Raw genomic sequence first — 23380 nt, forward strand, 5'->3', positions numbered from 1 at the left:
TCTTTGGAGTTGAGTCAAACTGCTGAGTCTGAGTGACAAGGACATGGAACTGGAGCATAAGTTGGGGGCAGATAAATTGGGTCCCTTGGGTACCTAATGACATTGGGCATAGGGAAAAATGTCAATTTAAACAACTGAGGATGTCCCACATGCTGAGGGATATACTTAAGTAATAGAGAAGTCCCCGTGTTCCTTCCAAAGTGGCTCTCCATTCGAACAGACCCGAGGCTGTGTACAAGTGAGTTTTCCAGAGTGTAACGAAACCTGGTTCTGCCAGCCAGCTTGGGAAGGGCAGGCTGAGAGCCATCTACTGTGATAATGCTAAACACTAAGGAGCTTCTGCTAGCTAGAATGTTCACATATTTTCTAACAGATTTTAGACCCTGTAGTGCTTTTCTTTTAGCCCAGGAGGAGTACTTTACAAACCTAAGTTTTTCTTAAGACAGTAACACTGTTTTCTGTACAGACAGCTGACCAGTTTGTCTCCAGAAGGCAGTGTTACTGTTTAGCACTAGCATTATCATTTCCCTGCCTATTAACACAACCTCATGCTATGTAACAGAAAGCCAGCCTACTTCTCAGTCTCTGGAAAATAGTTTTAGTCGCTCTTTTTATGTATGCTTTTTATATTGTTTATGTCTGAGCTACTTCTCAGTAGGAATGTTAGGAACAGCCTGGAAAAAAAATGGCCTGCTAACATTGTGAAATACTAATATTTGATTCAAAAGAATCAAATGAATGGTAGAGAGCCTAGTCAGGACCTCTGTGCCCAGTTGAAGAACGCAGAATTTATTTGGCTCTGGTGACTGTCACCCTGTCTGTGAGGTACAGCTAGCGTGCAAACTCATTTACCTTCAATGTTCCAGTTGGTCACTCCTGCTGACAGGCCTGGCTGTCTCTGCTAGGTCATATCACTGCTGTTGCTAACCAGCTCTACCAAACTAGACTGCTGGTTTATCCGTGAGGTGTTTGCAGTTGCCTATTAACCTGTGAACTGAATTGCCGATTTCCAGATGGGAGTTGCTCCAAAGAACCTTTCTGAACAGGTTAACCCCACCCCATATCCATTCTTTTCCACTGTCTCTGGTGGGTGGTGGGCTAAAGGGAGCTTACATACAGGTAACAGGGTCTTTTGCTCTTTGGACCATGTCTTTGCTGTGAATTCTGTAACACTGACTATTTGTGGACATTCTTGTCATGCCAGCAGATCTGGGCAGATCCAAACAAACAAGAATAGGTTTGGTCGCTGGAACAGCAAAATGTGAGCAGAAGTCAGAGACCTAGTTCACTGGTCATCCACAGCTCATACCGTGTAGTGTCGAGGAAAGGTGGCATTGGCCCTCCCAGTGAGATCTTGTGCTCTGTGCCTGAGGGAAGTGTCACAGTCAGAGGTCAGAAGCAGATGAAGTTTGACAAGATATACTTACTATGTGGCTTTCCTGAAGCCTGGCCTCAGAAATAGAGATGAGGCTATTTCTAGTAGTCCTGCTGGAGATTTTGCTGGCCCCACATCTGTTACACCTTGATACCAGGGAGACACATAGGAAGAAGCAGCAGCTAGACACTTCTGGGTTCTGGGCCAATGGGTACAGCATTAAGGAATTATGACCAGTCAATGCATTTGCTGGAGTGCGTAGCCGTTTACAGATGGGGCCACAGCCTTGACCATAGCAGAGCTCTTTGTTCCTTACACTTCCTGAGATGGTGCGTCTGACTGCTCAGGTTGAGGTATCAGCAGCAGGTTCCATAGGTGTGGTCAGACAAGGAGATTCCTGTGTGGGTCTCCAGTCCCAGACTGGCTGCTGTAGTGGGCTGAATGGTCACCCTTTTACCACCCTGGGGTTTTTACATCTACCTGTCTGATGAACACAGCAGGCGTTTCTTTCCTTGGCTGTTTCTGTATGACACTGCCCTTTTCTCCTGCAGCAGCTTTCCCTAGAGCAGGAAACCTCTCCATCCCCCTTAGCTTTTTCAGTCTTTTATATCAGCACAATGACTCCCAAATGGTCCTCGGCATGGTTCTTACTATGTTCTAAACTCCTGTCCGTTCTGACCCTGGATATGAGATCTCTTTTGTCTCTCTAGGAAAGTCTCTCCACTCAGGTCTTCATGCTTGTCCAGCAGACACTTTCCAGACTGAGCCTATACACAAACATACACACAGACACAGAGCTAGACATGATCATTTCTATTGTGAAAATAGATGTGCTTTTGTTAAACCTGGTGCAACTGAATTTGCCTATCTGCAAAAGAAAAACTAGCAAATTTCTGGGGGCTTGTTTGTTAGCAGGATCTCACTGTATTGTACTGGCTGGCCTGGAACTCACAGAGAACTGCCTGCCTCTGCTCTACAGTTCTGGGGCTACAGTTGTCTCCTACCACGCCCACCCAGAATTTCTGTTTTTACCAAGAGTAATATTATCTAGGTTTAAACAACAACAAAACACCACACAAAGCGTGCCTACCTCATTCCTTATCAGTTTGGCAATGTACTAGGTATGTACTAGGTCTGTGCTGTTGTTTTCCTAACATAAGTTCAGAATTGATTGGTCCCATGGGTCTTTTTTTTCTCTGCAGGAATTGGAGGCCTCCAGGACTTTGTGCTAAAATCTGCAACTTTGTGCAGCCTGCCATCCTGCCCACCGTTTATCCCCCTCAACTTTGAAGCCACACCTATTGTGAGAGTTGCTGTTGAACCCAAACATCCAAGTAAGATGAAGCTGTTCTTAAAAACATGTGATGCTGGCATAGATTTCTTTGTTTCCTTCGCCCTGCTTTTGAGACAGGACATCTACCTATCCATGGCTGTCCTTCAACTCAGAGGTCCGCCCACCTTTGTGTCCTGAGTGCTGAAACTGAAAGCATGGAGCACAGTACCCAGCCTGCTGCACTTGTTAATGTATCTGTTTGTCCCCCTGGGACCTAGCTGTTCCTGGTACCTTGTAGTGGTCAGTGAAGAGTTTACAAACCTTCCCTTAAGGAATCATAAAGCAGGTGTTGAAAGGCAGTTTTCTAATGGTCTCATTACTAGGCATGTACTAGGTTTGTGCTGTTATTTTCTGTATCTTATCCTTCTTCTCCCTAGATCATGGTCCCTGGATTCCTAGAACAATATTAGGAAACTGCCCAGAAGCTGGTTCTGCTGATCTTTGATTTAGCTTGGATAATGTAGCACAAAGTAGTATCCCAAGCAGCCTTTTAGGGTATTTTATTAAAATATTAGGGCTTAAATTATCAAATACTTACTAATTTCTATTTTTATATTTATTTTTTTATTTGTGTGTAAGTATTCTCTATTTCTGTGCATGTATGCCTGCGGGGTGTCTGCAGAGGTCAAAAGACAGCATCATCTCCTGGAGTTGGAGTCATAGGTGGCTGTGAGCTGCCTCATATGCTCCCTGACGTAAAGGATCCTACCCAGTACCTGGCTTCTTTCCTGTTCGTGACATGCTTAAAATGATGTTAACTTCCTTTACTTTGTTCAAAAACAATGTAGTTAAACAGAGAGAAATATTTGGCTATCTACCTGGAGGTCAAAGTGCATTTCCTCATATGCTATTGATTAATTTTTTTCTGAACTTCTAAAATCTAAATTGAAATACTTGAAAGAGGAGCCACAGTTCTCATTATAATTTTTAAAGAAGTATTGCTGTTTTTCTATAAAGTACGTTGTTCTTCTGGAGACACCATGTTCATGGATTGCATTACTGAAGTGTCCATTTGTGTTTCAGTTTCTAAATGTCCCGTTCCTAATTTTATATTCAGAGTGTCTGAGAAACTGTCTTTCATGCTGCCCCATGTCCTTGAGTCCTCAAAGCACGTATAGTGTCTGTGCTTGGCTCTCCTGTCTTAACCTCTTCCTCCCTTGAGGACTCATCCATCCAGGCATCCCATGTCTAATAACTATGAAAAAGTTTCACCATCTCATAGCAAGACTCCCAAGAACACTGCCCACTAAGCCATGGTAGACCTGCTGTTTTCCCTGCACACAGCTCCTAGCTCTGGGACATTTTACCTTTTTTCATGAAGACTTAGCCTGATGAACTGGATTTTTCCAGAACCTTGCCATGTCCTCTGTCATAGAGAACCATACCCATTTTTTGCTCTCACACTTTTCTTCTGGGCTTTCTCAAGCTGGGGTCCAGAGGTTCCACTAGCCAGCCTCTGCTCCTGACACTCAACAGACAACCACAAATGTTCCCAAACCATTACTGCTTTTACCATTCTCGTTAATCCTGTGTGCATCCCAACAGTACACAGCAGATTTGGCATTGAGTTTCTCATCTAATCCCCTCGGCAGCCATTTGAGTGCATTTTTTATTCTCATCTGGATGTGTATGTGACTAAGGCATAGCAGAGTTAATTAGGTACAAAGCCTAATTTGTTTGATTCCCAACACTAAGAAAGTTATAAAAGAAAACAAAAGAAACTGGTATGGTTGATGCTATTCTGTGCTTGTGGAGGATACACATGCATTCCAGCATCCATAGCCAGTGGCTCACAGCCATCGCTGCACTTGGGGATACAGAGGCCTCTCACAGGCACAAACACGCACGTGTACATAACTTTAAAATAGAATAGAAGCCAACTTGTCTGAGGTAGTATGGTTAGTAAATGCTCCATTCAGTTCTCAAACCTCCACCTCAGAGACAATCCGAAATCTTTCCTTTGAAGAAAAATAAGAAACACTCCGTAGCTGAAACAGGGCTTCAGGCACATTAGTTTTGCTGTTGATGTTTTGTATATATTATGAAACACCAAAAATATAAATTATTTAAAAATTGAGAAATGTGCTTCTGTGAAGTTTTTTGGTACAGATGCATTCTATCTAATTGTGGTTTGTAGTTGTATTAACTACGTAGTAGTGCTTCTTGGCAAGATCCTGCAAAATTAAATAGTCTGAAGCATCTTTTATTTGTCCTTTGGTCAAGAATTTGGAGGCAGTCGGGCTTAGAGTCCCCAGCCAGTGGCTTTTTTATACATACTCTAGCAGCCACATGCAGGTTACCTGTGCTTCCAAGAGTCACTCACATGAACTAAGTATCTGTTTGTGTTTGGCCCTCTGTTCCCCCAAGGGCCCCTTCACTGGTATTCAAGTGTTCTGCATCAGACCAAGGCCACCGACCAGTCCAGAGGTGGCTTTGGCAGTCACACAGCACCACTTCCACAATGTTGTGTTTTAAATGGCACTGTTACTGTTAGGGCTTACCGTAAGGGAGCTGAGTATTAGGAGTCCACGATGATTGAGGTCACCTGCCAGGCTGGGTGCTAAACAGTGCTTCATTATTTTTAAACTCTTAACTTGGCACGTCGTGCTGTTACTGCATTATTGTAACAGTTGATTTTAACGGTTATTGTCAGTATTGGTGAGTCGCAGAGGAGAAATGCCTAGCTGTACTGAATCATCCTGTTCATTTTAGAGCATATATCAGTTACACCAAGTTCTTGATGAAGTACAGAAAATAAATGTCTACTTTTCTTGATGTCAGTTCCTTTCACACTCCTTAGTGTCATTGTCTGTGCCGTGAGTGTTTACTGTCTACCTGTAAGACTTTTAAAGTAAAGGAAGAACATCACCCTCTAAATTTTAAAAGGTTAATGCATTGAGTGTCTGTGTTGATTTTTGGCCACACAATGGCTACCAGAAACATTTTCAAATCCCTGATTTCAGTGTTGACTCCAAGTCTCAAATTTCATTCTAAAACTTTCTTCCCTCCTCACAGTCTCCTTTAGCTAAGAGAGATTTAAGTAAATACAGGAATGGAGACAAATGCATGCAGGTTGAACTTTGTCATTCAGCTGATGGAGAACTAATGGAGCTTTCTCTTCCTGTTATTGCTGTTTTCCTGTATTGAGTCTTGCCCATGTCTGTATAGCAATCCTTTAAGCTAGGTTTCAATTCCCTGACAGTCAGACCAACACTGGAGATCAAATCTACCCACATGAGCAAGGGGAAGCCACGATATGCTGAAAGGGCTCTAAGAGTGTGAAATCCCACCCGTCTTCCCCCGGGGATCCCCTGTACTCCCGTGTGACTTGCAGCCATCTGCGGGGCTGTGATGTCTGTAGACAAAACCTAGGCTCTGAGCCTGGCCAAGCAGCTTCAAAAACAGGTTCTGCCACAGAGTTGCTGTTGTCTCTGGACACAAATTCTTTTCACTCCGTCCAGCTGTTTCCTCACCCACACAGTAAGAACATTCATCTGTACGTTCTGTCTATGATGTCCACTTCTAAAATGCTTGTCTGGCATTTTAACGCTATAAATACTGTTAGGTATTTTTAGAACTTTAGTTCAAAAATAAATGAACATTGACGTTTTTATTGTCTCCTCCTGTTTTTCGATTAGCAAACTTCCACGGGGGCTTTCTGCCTTGCAAATTAAACACTGGAGAGCTATGAAGCAAAATGTTGAGTCAAAGCAGTACAGTGTAAGAATGCCCTCAGTCGCTACACAGCATCAGACTTGCTCTAGCTGGCTGGAGGGCGCAGTGGCAGCTGAGTGTGTAGGAGGGAAAAAGCAAATCCCAGATGCAAATCTCAGTCCCATCTCTACCCTCTCCTGCCAGTACTGTTGGGTTGAAATAGTTTAATACCAGGCACACGTACAGAAAGGAGCACAGAGGGTGTTACTAGTTACTGTGGGTCCTCGGCCACACTCAAGTGCTTTCGGAAATAAGTTTGTCTTGCTTTATTTTCTTTCTTGTAGTACTGAGAGTCCAACTCAGGGCCTTGTGCACAGAAGACAGACACTGTGCCACCAAAATATACCTCTAACCAACCTGTCACTACTTCTGTTTTGAGACAGAATCTCACTAAGTTGCTCAGGTTGGCCTTGAATTTATTCTGTAGTCCAAGCAAATCTCGAAGTTGTGATTCTCCTGCCTTAGGCCCATGAGCAGCTAGGATTGCAAGTCTGTGTCACCAAGCCTGTCTTAAAATTGCTATTTTAATATAAGTTCTAGAGTTTCTCAGATATCATACATGATTTGTGTATCTGCTAATTTTATATATACTATTTAAAGAAGTATGGCTGTATTTCTAGACATATATATGTCATATAATATGTCACTATTAAGACAGCAGTGAATTCATAGGCATGGTGATGATACTTTTCATCTCCTAAGAATTTGATGAAGAGATGTAAGTCATGTGAATCAGCCTTGGCATCCTAATGATAAGCTCTGTGGGTCCCATCCTGGCTGGCTGTATAAGTCAGCTACAGGAGGGTGTGTGTTCTCCACACCACTGGGACCTAAGAGCTTGTTTTATTGCAATGCCCCCAGCAGAGCCATGCCATTGTCTCCAGGTCACACTGGTTCTTCTCTTATTTTGTTTCATCTTATCATCCAGGTGAAATGCCTCAGCTTGTGAAAGGAATGAAGCTGCTAAACCAAGCTGATCCCTGTGTCCAGATTTTAATTCAAGAAACAGGAGAGCATGTTTTGGTCACAGCCGGGGAGGTCCACCTTCAGCGATGTTTGGATGACTTAAGAGAAAGGTCAGATTAAAATGCTAGAGATGGAGAGATGAAAACTCTAAAACCAATGAGATGTTTTAATGTTTCCCAAACAGGTCAAACTAAAACTGTGGTTTATTTTGGAAGAGAAATGCAGCGCCCTCGATTTAGACATAAAACTGCTATTGGGTCATAAATTTAAATTTTAATAACTGGAAACTGACATGAATTTCATACATTTGAATGATTTTGTGTTTTAGCTTAAGTCATAAAACATTTTAAAATATATATGTCCATTTTAAGCATCCACACAGCACATCAAAGCTACAAAAATCTTGAAAATACAGGCTGCGATTAGGACAATGTAAACCTTCTGGAAACTTCTCTATGAAGGTCATATGTAAATTGTCTCAGCATACCAGATCACATTATAAATAATGTTTTTCTCCTTTATTTTGTTGATAATGTATATTTTCTGAAAAAAAAATAAGGAAAGTATAGAAAAGGGAGGATTACCGGGTTAAACATGGAAATAAGTAGGAATTTACACATAGGTGTCTGTGCCGAGCTTTGCTCACTTGTCCCTGGCAGGCTTCTGCAGCTCTTCCTGCTAACTCAAAAGCAAGTGCCCTAACCCCTGTAGCTCTCAGTAGTGTTTGAAAGTGCCGGCTCACACTTTTGTAAACCTTACCACATCACAATCTGGAAGACAAAGGGCATTTGCTATAATATATATATACACATACTTATGTTTACTAATGAAAACAATGAGAATTTTCTTATAATAGCCCATTTTCTTTTCTTTTTAAATTTTCTGGGAAGGTAATAATGAAACAATGATAGCCTAGATAATGAGTTCTAACCATATGCTGCTAAATGTAGCCTGTGGCCCCTGAACTTGTCCCTCACCTGCACATTGACCTCATAGACTGGATAGTGGCACCCATGCACTGTGGCAGCCACGGCAGATAATGTGTGGACTGCGTGGCAGTGTGCAGTGGCGTCCCTGTAGGATGAGGCAGGATCCCCCTTTTCCCTGTTGGAATAGCCGTGATCCACACACAATTCTAAGATAGCTTCCCACCTCTTGTCATCATTTTCTCAAGTTCTGTTTGTGTAAATCCTGAGATACAAATCAGACATTTCCAGAGGGTTTCTCCCATTCAAGGACTAACCAGGGCTGCCCCTGCTTAGCTTCTGAGATTATGGTAGATCAGGTGTATTCGGGCTGTAGGCCCACAGACTCCGGGTTTCTTACAAAGCTTTGGAATAGGATTTGCTCTGTGAATTGGGTTATTTCCCCTCATTCCATTCTCCCGCTGACAAGGTAAAAACTTACATGAAATAAGCTTACATTCTCAGGTTGCTAGCTTCCTTAAAAATCTGCCTCTGATCATTCAAATCATTTTGAAAAAAATTTTCTCCTTAAAATCAAAATCTGTCTTAATAGCTCTATATTGATATCTTTGCTTAGTGTTTTTCACTGTGGTTGCTTTTTAACCTCTGGAAGGAAAATCCTAAATATGTTAAATTAAAGAAATTAGCTTTCTAGAAATGTACCATTAACATGGCAATTTCAATAAATGTAATTTTTTATTTTGGGAACTGCTCCATGTAAATGTTCCTAGAAAATTTTAATATCTAAAAAATAAACATAAGTTCCCCCCCCCCCCCCCCCCCCCCCGTATAGAACCAGGTTGACCTTGAAATCACAATCCTCCTGCTTCAGCCTCCTGGGGAAGATAGTACCTGAGGCAGTGCCTGGCATTCCCATTTAAATTCTTTTTAGTTGTCTTGGGACATGCCTCTTATTTCAACCTTTTCACCCATGCATGGTTTGTATGTAGAAGAGGGGGAGAGGAAGTGTCAGCTGTTATCTCTAAGCCAGAGGAGCTGTCAGAGCTCTCAGCATAGAAATCTTAGATCCGGAGCAGACAGAGCATGGACCCAAATGAACCACCGTAGCAGCTATAGGGAAACTTACTGCACTTTTCTGTCTGTCTGTCTGTCTGTCTGTCTGCCTGTCTATCTATCTATCTATCTATCTATCTATCTATCTATCTATCTATCTATCTATCTATCTATAAGTAACACCAACACCAGGCTGTGCATTGCTATGAGTTACAAAGCCTCTGCTCCTGGTGCCTCGTAGATTTGGCAGCTGCACACTTCCCTCCACAGCATGGGATGGCTTTAATTGTGTGAACAGTTTCTATAGCAGATTTCTTGGAACCTCAGATATTCAGAGTAGTGCATAGCTTTTTCTGCTACTTTATACTAAAAAGGTAACAAAATAATGGTATGGTTGTATTTTCTCATTTTCAATAGCTTTATAGTTGGCTTCTTTAAAGTACCTAAGCAAATATTTTCTATAACTTTAAAACTACTTTCCCACTTCTGCAGTGTTCCTGTTTATTTATTTCTTTGAGTATCCTTGTTTCCATTGTATTGCTTTGTATGGGTCAGGAGATGCATGCGCATGTGCTTGTGTGTGTGTGGAGGCTTTGGGTGTCATTCCTCAGATAAGGAGTATCCCAGCTACACTCAGCTTACTATCCAGCGAGCCCCAAGAACCCAGTTCTCTCTTCCCCTCAACACTGAGACTGCCAACACAAACCAGCACACTGGCTTTTTTCACATTTGAAGTTTTCTCTGCTGCAAGGCATTGACCTGATCAGCCTCCTTGCCTAGCATGTTTAGGCAAAAATAAGTTACTTTGAAAAGCCTATAAGAATTCTCAAAACAAGGAATTCTATCATGGCCCTGTGGGGTTTTGTTGTTTGTTTGCCAAAGTGAAGGCTAATTGTTACCTAGCCACATGAAATTGTAGGTCCCAGTACATGCTTTTCATAAGGAGTCAAGGAGCTCCAACATGAATCTGGGTTTTTATTTCTAATGACACGAAACGAATGCTTTGGGTTTTCAATAGTACTATTTCAACAGCTCCTAGGTGCCAAGTGTGATAGGATGGGATGCTCAACCCCACATGTCCCCCTGCCTGTCCCTCCCACTTGAGCCCTCACAGCAAGAATGGCTTGCTGGGATTGATGAGCAGCAAACAAGCCCCTCAGAGTGGGAAGTGGGAAGAATCACACACCTATAGAAAGACTGGATTAGCTATTTGGGGCCAGTTTAGTGGCATATTTTATGCCATCTAAATACTTTTTTTAGAACAAAGAATAAGTATTAAATCCCAGTTTGGCATTCTAAATAATGATTATATAGATCACTTGGCATTTTTAGCATATATTGTTTTATATTATAATTTTAATTATATTGACAGACTTTATACAAATTAAATTTACCTGACCTATGATCACAATCATTTAGCACTGTGAATTTTTTGTTTACCATGCTGTTAAACAGAACTTTTCACTGCAGTGTAATGTGTGCAGTGAAACTCAACTTTTCCCCACAGTGTACTGGTGCGCTAAAGCCAGAGTAAGACCTAGCTCCTAGATCCTCTGCTCTCTTGGACAATATGAACATTCACCTGCTTTCGTGTCTGTTAAGGAAATAACACTTTGTAAAGCACTTGGTATATTCTTAATGTTCTGTGTATACTCTCAGGTTTGAGTGTCACCATCATTTCTAGTTGGTATAGTGTGAGGTAGTCATCCATCCTGTGCACCCTGGAGCAGACATGAAGACGTGACGTAAGCCTATCCCTGAAAGAAGAAAACCGTACTGCTGCGCCATAGCCCTCAGTGGAAGAACCTGCTGCCGTGCTTCTTTGTCTTCTGCACAGCATTTGCTTCAGGGTCTAGATGCTAAAATCCATTTAGATGCTGTTTTCATTAAAAAAAAAAAAAAAAAAAAAAAAAAAAAAAAAACTATTGAGTTTTCAAATTTACCAAAAAGCATAAAATAAAGTACTTGGGCCATATCTATAAAATATTAAAAGCAGAAAGAAACCTAGGATGAATTATCAGCACTCAGTTTTCTTAGAGAATAAATTTTCTAGAGAAGATATCTTTATGAGAGTCCAAAACTCAGTATAATGTGCTTGTACGCACACAAGTGTACACACACGAAGATGCAGGTTACCCAAAGCTTTCGTGTGATTAAACAGAAAATAAGACAAATGAAAGATTGCTCAGTTTCTTCAGTAGCAGCAGCAGAGTCAGTCCTTGCCAGTTTCAGTTGCTGCCCTGGATGAATTTATAGCTGACAAGAAACTAAATCCAATTCTGTGTGGAAAGCAAACTTTCTGAACTTTGTGCCAGATTAGGGTTCCAGCCCTGTACTATATGGCACTGTAGACACTTGGTGAAGGTGTGGGACCATACGAAGCTGTATAAATAACGTTGGTTAAAAACCAACAACACTAGTCACGTTTTCAGTGTTTAGCCATAGTGTGGATATTTACATTAAATAAAATTAAAGTATTTTTCTCTGTTGTACCAGCTGCATTTCTAGTGCTCAGTGATCACAGAGAAGATAGAGAGCTTCCTGTCACTACAAAAGGTTCATGGTGACATGCTAGACAGTCCTGGGTCCTTCTGGCTTCATGTGAGCCTCTTTGTCAATACAGAATGTATCATGCAGCCCTGACTGGTGTGAGTCTGTCTCTGCAGAGGGATATTAACTGGTTTCATCTTCTCCAGACTCAAGCCTGGCAAATTTGATTTTAAAGGAGTCATGTGTCAGATCCTATTACAATATTTATTTTCCACTCAAAACAATCTTACTTAAATAGGTGGTTTAGTTGTTTTGAGAATGAACAAAGCAGCAACATCCCAGCACAAGCCTAGAGCTCCCTGGAGGTCCATTCCCATCAGAGGTTGTCTCCCAGTCTAAAATGAAAGCACTGTATGAATTGAGGCAAGAATGTAAATGACAGGCCTGATGGAAAATGAAGTGTGTGTTTCTGTGTTTTTTATTATCTCTATTGTGACACAAGGCTAAGATCCTAACCATCTGCTATTTCTCTTGCTCACATAGGTTTGCAAAGATTCACATCAGTGTATCTGAACCCATTATTCCATTCAGAGAAACGATCACAAAACCTCCCAAAGTTGACATGGTCAATGAAGAAATAGGCAGGCAACAAAAAGTTGCTGTCATACACCAAACAAAAGAAGAACAAAGCAAAATTCCAGAGGGGATCCACGTGGACTCTGATGGTCTTATCACCATACCGACACCCAATAAACTGGCCACACTCAGCGTCCGCGCCATACCGCTTCCAGAAGAAGTCACTAGGATTCTGGAAGAAAACAGCGACTTGATTCGTTCCATGGAGCTTTTGACATCTTCCTTGAATGAGGGTAGAAATACCCAGGCCATTCATCAGAAGACCCAAGAGAAAATCTGGGAATTCAAAGGAAAATTAGAGAAACACCTAACAGGGAGGAAATGGAGGAACACTGTTGACCAGATCTGGTCATTTGGCCCAAGAAAATGTGGGCCCAACATCCTAGTCAGTAGAAGTGAAGATTTTCAGAACTCAGTATGGTCTGGCCCAGCTGTCAGAGAATCAAAAGAAGCCGGTAGATTTCGAGACTTTGGCAATAGCATTGTGAGTGGCTTCCAGCTAGCGACCCTCTCTGGCCCCATGTGTGAGGAACCCCTCATGGGTGTCTGTTTTGTCCTAGAAAAGTGGGAGCTAAATAAATGTGTAGAACAAGGAGCAAGTAATAAACAGAACCAGGATCAGTGTGATCTGCCAGGAGAGGGGCAGGGGGAAGGTAAGACCTGTCACATTGGAGATGAAAACCAAGAGCAACGAGATGGCTGCTCAGAGCCATTTGAAGAGACATCCCAGAAAAGAGACTCTCCAGTTATTGACTGCTATGGACCCTTCTCCGGGCAGCTAATTGCCACCATGAAAGAAGGATGCCGCTATGCTCTGCAGGTGAAACCGCAACGCCTGATGGCAGCTATGTACACATGTGACATCATGGCCACCAGTGATGTCCTCGGTAAGAAGGGAAGAGTGAAGACAGGAAAGTGCCCTAAGTAACAAGGTCTCCTGTATCTTAAACACACTTGTTTTGTTGAAGCTAGATTACCTAATTTACTAACAAATTAAGAGTTTTTGAAAGCCAGAGACCTGTATCTTAAAATCTCGAGAAGGAAAATACATGGTTACTTAAAGGTCTTTTCTTTTGCAGCAAATGTATCTTTTTTTTATACTTTAAGCTAAGATCTTTGATTAAGTTTGAACTGATTTATTTGTGTGTGTATAGGATGGGAGATATAGATCTAATTTCATTCTTCTACAGTTGGATATTCATTTTTGCTAGTATTACTTATTGAGTAAAGTTTATGGTTTTGGTCTCTTCATCAAAATTTAGATGCCCTCAGCTCTGTTGAGTATCTCTAAGGCTTGTTTTATATTCCTTTGGTCTACATGTGTGATTCTGTAGAAAAAAAAAATCTATTTTTGTCATCATGGCTCTATAGTATAGTTAGATAACCGTGCAATGTGATGGCCCCAGATATGTTCACAAATGGGTTGCTTTGGCTGCCTCTGGTCTTTTGTATTTCCACACATTTCAGGGTTGTTTTGTGTGGTTCTGTAAGAACATCACTGGAATCATGACAGGTTTGCTTTGAATCTGTAGACTACTTTGGTTGAATACCACCTTTACTTTCTTTTGTCAGCATCTTCATTTTTTTATAGATGCTTTTCACTTTCTTGGTTAAATTTATTTCTAGACTTTTTTTTTTTAACCATTATGAATGAAAAATTCTCTGTACTTTTCCTTCTTCACAGTTTATGATGAAAGGTCTGGTCTGTCAGGATGTAACCCCAATTTGGCAGCACTTTTGTCCCAGGTGAATCAGCATTTCAGCCTGGTAACCGGGCCACCCTAATGGTGATAAGAAGAAGCCACCATTCTTGTATTCATAGTACAGAGGGGACATTGTAAACTCTCAGTCCTGAGGGGGAGCCACTTGGGCTTTCTCAGTTAAGTCAGATCACCGTTTGGTTTCCCTCCCTGTAAAGAAGCAGTGCTAGGGACCACTGGGCATGTGGAGTTGGGGTCAAGGCTTGCTGTTTGTTCTGCACTGCTTCACTGATGCTTATGTTACTTTCTACTATTAAGTGGGGGAGGGGCAAGGAAATAAGTCTTTGCAGGTTGTAAAAACTCAGGTTAGAACACAAACACCATTCCTCAAAGTGTTCTGACAGAGTAGATCCTTTTTCTGGAGGAACCTTGGAACTGTAGTGGTGAAGAGAATATAAAGGATGAAAGTTAACCATAGAATTTACTCTTGCTCTGACATAAGGTCCTTCGATAGTCAATACACAGTCAATTATGTCATAAATGAGTTTGCTTCGCTGATTAATTTCCAAAAGAAGAATCTGAGATTGATTGATTGCCTTTCTTTCTGTCCTTCCTTCTTTTCTTTCTTCTTTCCTTCCTTCTTCCTTCTCCTCCTCTTCTTCCTCTTTCTTCTTCCTCTTTCTTCTTCCTCTTCTTCTTTCTCCTTCTCTTCTTCTCAAAAGAAATTTAGGCTTGTATCATAATAAAGTTCTTTAAAATAAACTGGATATCTGTTTATAAAAGAGCATGACTAAGCAAGTTAGGTAGATTTAGTCAGAAGCTACTGAATCTAAGTGTAGGCTACATACAGTGACCGCCACTCTTTCTGAATGTAGCACCTCATATAACCTGTCATCTAGCTAGTTCGTTCCCAGACCTTAGTCTGCATTCCCCTTGAGACTGAGATGAGGTTGAAATCAGGAAACCTTGATTTCTTCAAGTCCTGGAGAGCGCATTTGCATTCTTTTACTTTGGCAGTCTGTGTGCCCCATCTATATCTAAACTTCTGGCAGTGGTCAGCTCAGCTAATTTTGATTATACAGTGTCTCCATTATTCAGCATGGCCAGTCTCCTGCCCATTTCATGCCACTTCATCTCTGTAGTGAGTTTGTATTTGTGAACGTCAGGTTCCCTGTCTTCTGCTTAGAAGGATGCTACCCTGATCCTCTAGCTGTTTCTGTGGGTTTGGCCTTTCCATTCCAGTGCTTCTTCAGACACATTTTACTTGGCCAGCATCCTTCCTAAATAAAGCAGCCATGTCTGAACCCATCACCCAGGAGACCAGCCAAGACACAAATACCTCTCATGTGAGTAAGCATTCCTTCATGAAGTTTAGGATTGAGTTTTACTGGCCCCATTTTTGTTTTCATAGACATGTCTTCCCCCTCTGTTTCTCCAAAATCAATACTGGAGACCTCACTGCGGGCTGATTGCTGATACTCTGCAAAAGATTACTTAGTCTCATGATCTCCTATATTTATGTATCAATAATCTGAGTCTATATAATTAATTTTCTTGCCACGTGTTATTTTTTTAATTGGATATTTTCTTTACTTACATTTCAAATGTTATCCCCTTCCCCTCTGGAATCCCCCTATCCCATACTCCCTCCCCTGCCTCTATGAGTGTGTTCCCTCACCCACTCACCCAAGTCTTCATAAGGCCAAGGGCCTCTCCTCTCCTTGATGCCCAATAAAGCAATCCTCTGCTACATATTCATTGGAACCATGGATCCCTCCATGTGTACTCTTAGGTTGGTGCTTTAATCTCTGGGAGCTCTTGGGGGGGGGGGGTGTCTGGTTGGTTGATATTGTTGTTCTTCCTATGGGGTTAAAAACTCCTTCAGCTCCTTTGGTTGTTTTTCTAACTCCTCCATGGGGGACCCCATTCTCACTCCATTGGTTAGTTGAGAGCATTTGACTCTGTATTTCTCAAGCTCTGGCAGAGCCTCTCAGGAGACAGCTTCTATCAGGTTCTTGTCAGCATACACTTCTTGGCACCCACAATATGTCTGGCTTGGTGACTGTATATGGGATGGATCCCCAGGAGGGGCAGTCTGGATTGCCTTTCCTTCAGCCTCTGTTCCATGTTCTGTCTCTATATTTCCTCCTGTGAATATTTTGTTCCCCCTTCTAAGAAGGACTGAAGAACCCATACTTTGGTCTTCCTTCCTCTTGAGCTTCATGTGGTCTCTGGATTCTGTCTTGGTTATTTCCAGCTTTTGGGCTAATATCCACTTATCAGTGACTGCATATCATGTGTGGTCTTTTGTGACTGGGTTACCTCACTCAGAATGATAGTCTCTAGTTTCATCCATTTGCCTAGGAATTTTGTAAAGTCATTGTTTTTAACAGCCTGGTAGTACTCCATTGTGTAAGTGTACCATACTTTCTGGATCCATTCATCTACTGAAGGAAAGCTGGGTTCTTTCCAGTTTCTGGCTATTATAAATGGGGCTGCTATAAACATGGTGAAGCATGTGTCCTTGTTATATGTTGGAGCACCTTTTGGGTATATGCCCAAGAGTGGTGTAGCTGGATCCTCAGGTAGTATTATGTCCAGTTTTCTGAGGAACCACCAAACTGATTTTCAGAGTGGTTGTACCAGCTTGAAACAATGGAGGAGTTTTTTTCTTTCTCAGATAGAGGCAGCTGTCTTGTAACCAGGTTGAAAGCAAACTGGTCACCTGAAACCACACCCAGCCCCCGTGGTGACTCACCCTCCCTGGGGTAATACTTCAAAGCACCAGCTGTCATCCTGTTGTTTCTTCAGATTGGAGCACTTCACCTGGCTACCAGACACAGCCTGTGGCTTCCCAGAGTCAGCTGCCCGTCTGTGTCCAATGGTCTAAACTCTTCTTCCTCTGGAGTGGAGTATGGCTTTCCTTTGTCCAAGAGCATGGAAGTCCCATTCTATGGAAGTCCCAGTCCTCCAAAGAATAGACATTGAGCTCCAAAACTAACTGCCTACCAGCACCACCACCATGAATCTTTCCAGATGTATTACCTCTTTCCTCTCCTGAATTGTTTTGAAGTCCCTTCCTGGAACAATTCCCCTGAGGCCTGTTTTTCTCCAGGCATTTCGGGTACTCTGGTTTGGACAGCCAAGAGTTCATGGTTCATCAATATAGTCAGCTGTCAATATGTTTGGGTTTTGTTGTTTTATTTTGTTTTTTTTGATTTTTGCTTTGCTTTGCTTTTTTCCCCTTTTTCTTTTTCTCCCAAAGTCCACAACATCAACTGGAAAAAGAAATGGAGAAACTTTCTGTTTTAAAGCTTCTTTACTTCTTGCCTGGAGATCTGGAGCTCTTCCAAGATGACTTTAGACTTTGTTGGCTGTTCCTTTCAATTTTCTAAGAACCAATGATTTTAGGTCCTTTTTATTTAGCAAAAATTGATTTCCTTTTTACATATATGATCAAAATGAGAAAATTTGTAGGAAAATACTTATTTCCAAAGTAGCTTATCATGGAAAAAGATCCCAAGAAAATGTCCTTTTTTACTTTAAAAAATATTTTCTAAAGGTATCTATGGATCCATTATTGTTGTTCACCCATGAAAATTCCATTTGATGGGCTTGTCTGTTCGTCATCGACACTGACTGCCTTGTCCTGTGACCTAGCAGCTGTCTGTCTTTGTTCTTCTTCAGACCTATTACTCTCTGACATTGTCCTCAGCTGTAAAGACACTCATCTGATAGTGCTAGAATTTTAATCCCAGCTGGGATTATTGGCTTAACGTGACACAAAGGACTCAGTGTTGGTATTGTTAGAGCATATGCATTGGAAACACCTGGATATCACTGTGCTTTTAAAGCCTTTATTTTCTCTCCATTTGAAGTTCTCTGATTATTTAGCCATTATCTCATAATTTTCAACAAGGTCTTGGCAAAGGAGGGGTTAAGTAGACAAAGCTTAACAACAGTAACTGAATAAGGAGTAAAATGCAGTGGTCTAGTGTAGTGGCTTTACAGTGGCTTGTTATGAGAAATTAGGGTCCGTAGAATGGGCAACAGGGTGATGGGATGTTGACATGGGTGTGGCTAGCCTGGGCCACTGGGGCTCAGCCAGCCAGCATCTGCTGCTACAGCATGCACAGAAGCACACAGAAGCTAATGCTCATTCCTGGTTGGCTTTACGAACTGCTCAGTGCTCCCTCTCCAAGCCCAGACACTGCTGTTAAACCACTACAGTGTGACACTGTGTTAACTCCGTCCTGATTAGTTGGGTCCTTAACTAGGTGTTACTCTGGCAGCTCCATATCACTTCTGGTTGGACTTTGCCTTCTGCATCTGTAAGTAGTTGACAGTGACAGTATGAACGTAAAGCTATGCGCAGAGTCACTGAAGACCTTCCAGGAATAGGTCAGCCTGCTATGCAACTTCCTCTAACCCTGTAGCTGATCTAGTAGCAAGCAGCCCGAAAGCCCAGTGTCTGTAGCTTGCTTCAGCTCAACTTGATTGACTCCATCCTGTTAGCTGCGTTTGCTTGATTTCACATTCTGGTAGCTCAGTGGCAAGAGAAAGCTTTTTTGTGATCTTGTTCATAAGACTTAAGTAATAGCCAGTGTCCCTGTGTCTGTGTGTGTGTCTGAAGTTGTCCACATGTGTTACCAGCAATAACGCATCATAAGATGAAAGAGGAAAATCTTCCTTGCAAGTCAGCCTTTTATTTTCTATTTTATTTATTTAGTCATTTATTTATTGCAGTCCCTTTCCTTGGAATGCTGTGCATAGTTGTGACCTTATGGTTTAAGTAATTTAGTGTTTGCTATTCCTTTTAAAGCGTGCTTCTATTTGGCCACTTATTCAAAATTTTCATTTTAACCTCTGCATAATTCCTGTGAACTTAATATAATTCACTGACCCGTCATCCCCAATTTGGAAATTCATTATTTCATTTTTGTTTATTATAGAACACAATGTGCAGTGAACAGCCACTTCGTTTTCTATATTCAGAAAGACGAGCCTTTCTTGCCTCCCATCTTTAGGAATTGTAGATTAATTTAAGCTGTGACATTAGGAGAAGATGTGACTCTGTAATGCTGGAAAGAGGGTGCTCTGTGGAGCTGACATGGAAAGAGAGTTTTTAGCCTTCAGTGTCAGACAGTGCAAGGTGTTCAAGAGTGTCCTTGAATCTGAAGAGAATATGTATGGGTTGGCCTAAGGTGACATATTCTACGCTGGAGGAGCTGTGGCTCTGAGTGGAAGTCCTCCGATGCACACAGAGCTGTGAGCAGTTCGTTTGGGCTGGGGAAGCTCACAGCTGTGCTCTCAGGTAGGGGCTCTGGTCACAGGATCTGAATTCCTCATAATAACCAGGCCAGGCACAGAATGAAGCACCAATAGTGTAGTGGTGACCACAACCCTTCTAGTTAAGTTGTTGTTGTTGTTGTTGTTTTCTTGAAGACTTTTCTCTCTCAAGGTGCCTTCTATAGAACCCAGGTCTGAAGTCACAGGAACAAAGGACTGACTGGTCTGGTGCTCTGCCCCAGTTAAGGAATAGCAAAGCACTTACAGTGGGCAGCCTGGGTCAGAAACTTGTGTTGATTTCCCAGTGGCAGTAGTGGCAGAGCTAGAAGGTGTCTAAAGGCTTCCAAGCTGTGGGCACAGTGGGAGCCCAGTGACTATGGAAAGTTGTCTTACAGTGTTTTCCTTTCCCTGATGATCCATCACTAGGCCTCGGTTGTAGGACGTAGTTCTAGTAGAATTAAAATGGAATGGTTCAAAAATGCATGATTAATTACATTCGGTTTCAATTACAAGGATTGATCTTCACTGTTGCTATGGCCCCTGGAGGAGGAAAATCGGCTTCCTGAGCAGCCGCAGTCACTTGTTTATCCACATTCGCCCTCATCATGACTTTTACCCATTTTCCTAGTCTTTCTTAACCTACTGCTTACCAGTTACTTTCATAAGCCACCTTAATTTTTTTCCCTTAGAATCTAGGAAGATAGTTCAGTGGATATAACTGCTTGCCCCACAAGCCTAAGGACTCAAATCCTAGTCCCTAGAGCATATGCAAAAACCAGATGTGTGTTGTGAGGAGGAGTGGAGGCAGAGACAATGGGACCCCCAGAGGTTCATGAGCCAGCTACCATGGTGTACACAGCAGAAAAACATCAAAGAGACCCTGTCTTAAACCACATAGAAGGTGAGGTCCTACTCCTGAAAGCTGTCCCCTGACCACCATGTAAATCCTGTGCACACCAGCATGGACACACACGGACACACACACAAACACACACACAATAATAACAAGTAAAAGTTTTTTCTTAGAATAAGATAAAGATGACGTGCTCACATGTACTGGGTGTTTTCATAAGGGTATATGTGTGTTTGTGTGTGAGAGAGACAGAGACAAAAACTATGTAGCAGAATGCAGATTATTTAATCAAAGCAATAGTTACTTTTTGGGTTTTTTTTGTTTGTTTGTTTTTTTTTTTTTTTTTTCTTCAGCATTGACAGACTGCTCTTAAAATACTGCATTCTGAGAGGCAAGTAAGTAAGTCATACTGACTCATTTAGGAACATGGCTGGTATACTACAGGAAATTCACAGCCTGTCACTGAAAATTAGGCTAGGTATCTGTCTTCAGGTAGCTGAAAGGCTGGCTTATACAACAGGGATAACAGTGTACCATGTGTAAATCTAGGACTGGTAAGTAAGAACGGGCTCTTCACATTTTAGGCTAAGAATTTGTCTAGCTGTCAGAGATAGATGGGTCTTCCCAGGAGCAAGCCAGGTTTAGGTAATACATTTTGAATTTACTTAACTTATCTGGTAATGTTTGCCGACTTTCACGGTCCTTCTAATTAACTGTTTTATGATTTTAGAGCTGACATTCCCAGCACTAATGACAGGATAGAATCTATCCCCAGAGAGTGGTTTGCCTTGGACTTGAGCTTAGAAGGCAGTAGGCTCAACTGTGGAGTGCAGTTGGCATTGTAAAGCAGGGGTGGAGGGCCGGTGAGAAGCCTGGGGTAGGTGGGACTAAGCATCTCCCCTAAGATTTGCTTACCACAGACAGTATTTGAATTGGCTCTCTGACACAGAGTTTGCTCAAAGAAAGGTATAAGCCTCCTCAGAATGCTCACAGGAAAGTTATGTCTTCAGGAATTACAGAAATAAACACAGTAGTGGCCCTGGGGCTAGGTGTGTAAGGAGGCATGTCCATCAGAGGTCCCCAGTGCAGCAGACAGGCTGACAGCCAGGTTGAGGAGCAACTGGTTTGCAGCATGAACATTAGCTTGTATCTCCAAGAAGCAGTTTATTAGAACCCGGAGCTTCTCCAAGAACCTGTGGGTGTCGAAAGCATTTGAGGAAGAAGTTAGAAGTTGCCTGCTTCAGAAATGTGGGGCAGGGAAAAAGAAATGGTAGCCAGACAGTGGAGAAGCAGTGCCTTCGATAGCTAATAGAAGGGTCCTTGTTTTAATCCTCAAGGCCATGTGGCACATTTGTCTGCCGTGCTCTCCACTGCTCCCTAATCACTGCCAGCAGAGGGGATCTGTGGAGAGTAAGGGGTGGGCAGTGCTGCTCTGAGCCCTCAGTTCCTGGGTTAAGATGGGTGAATAGGGGTGGCCACACCAGACACATCTGCTTATACTGAGGAGAGGTCTGAGCTCACTGTGCTGCCTCAGGAGACTAACTGCCCAGCTGCCTCTGTGCACTTAACACACACACACAAATCACTTCTGCAGTCACAAGGATTTCTTAAGCTGCAGGTGAAAGGTGAAGCTCTAATGAGCATGCCTGCTAGCTGCAGTGAGCTCTTCAGGCTTCTCTGTGATTTTTAATTTAATGATCTCTTGATCATTCTGCTTACTAGTTGAAAGGATGCCCTGAGCACCCACAGACATCTGTGCCAGATGCCACTCCCAAGGGGCAGATGTGTTCCTCCTGACTGTAGGGCTGAATCTTACCTGGAGACAAATTGTGTCAGGCAGGAGAAGTTACTAAGACTCTTGTGCTGATTCAGGATTGTTACCAGACAGTAAAGATTCCAAGCACGATTCATCTCCAGGGGTACAAAATGCCCATTGTCAACACTACCTAAATTTTGCCAGTTTAGGAAAAATATGAGCAAATGTTTACATAGGTATGGTTTCTGATTGGTATTAAACTGTCAATTGCTTGGTCACTGAGCTCAGATGGTCTCTTATCATCATTTAGGTCATCATATTAAGAATACCCATAGTTCCTAAAGCATCTTAATAACTATAGAAATCCAGTCCGACTTCTGACTCTGCTAGTAATCCCAGAGGACATGCTTCTCACTGCATGATGGGGTTGTCACTGGGCACAGTTTGGACTCTTGTTATCTTTTATATGCAATTTTTTTCTAGGTTTGCCTTTTAATTAGCAGTTAAATGTTCATGGCATCATTACTGGGGGTGTAAACTGTTATGACTTTGGGCCAAGTTGTGATCAGTGGATGAACTTAAGGAGTTTTGTTTTGTAGGCCGAGTCTATGCTGTGCTATCAAAGAGAGAAGGGCGAGTGCTTCAGGAAGAAATGAAGGAGGGGACGGACATGTTCATCATCAAGGCTGTGCTGCCTGTGGCGGAAAGCTTCGGCTTTGCAGATGAAATCAGGAAGAGGACCAGCGGACTAGCTAGCCCACAGCTGGTGTTCAGCCACTGGGAGGTGAGCTGCAGCCCCACCTTCCCTAGAACCAGGCACAGGTTACGTGAAACTGGCCTTTACTGACATGGCAGCCCAGGCAAGGGACCAGTGAAAGCTGGCTTATAGCACCAACATGCATTTTGTTTATAACGTAAAATCCATTTTCCTCCTGCTGCAGACATATAGCAAGTTAAAGAAAAATGACAACGTATTTTAATGTGAAGCTTGAAATCTTTTCCCTCGGGGGTAGGAGGATGGGGAGAGATTCCTCAAGGGAGATCTGCAGTTTGTCTTTATAATTTTCTGCCATTCTGAGGATTGGGGTTCCATGGCTTCCCCAGAGGAATGATGTAGCTCCCCCAACCTTTCTGTGACCACACATGGAGTCAAGCACACAGCAAATCCTTCTACAGTCACAAATAGGTGTGAATGCAGACTCCAGTCCAGAGACATGAAAATGTAACACCCATGACTAACACCTGACAGAACCAGTGTTCAGTTTAGCGGCGTCTCTTTAGTGAGCAGT

The 23380-nt window shown here is 42.3% G+C and overlaps 1 protein-coding gene across 1 annotated transcript in view; it reads left to right on the forward strand.

Moving 5' to 3' along the window:
- The window catches only part of EFL1 (elongation factor like GTPase 1), a 123599-nt gene that overhangs the window by 96208 nt on the left and 4011 nt on the right, over positions 1 to 23380 (forward strand). The window contains exons 16-19 of the mRNA XM_080914572.1: positions 2578 to 2709; positions 7351 to 7498; positions 12401 to 13380; positions 22691 to 22875. Coding sequence (XP_080770698.1) covers positions 2578 to 2709; positions 7351 to 7498; positions 12401 to 13380; positions 22691 to 22875 — 1445 coding nt within the window. The remainder of the gene's footprint in view (positions 1 to 2577; positions 2710 to 7350; positions 7499 to 12400; positions 13381 to 22690; positions 22876 to 23380) is intronic.

This window comes from Micromys minutus, assembly GCF_963924665.1.
Source record: "Micromys minutus genome assembly, chromosome: 3".
Classification (NCBI taxonomy): Eukaryota; Metazoa; Chordata; class Mammalia; order Rodentia; family Muridae; genus Micromys; species Micromys minutus.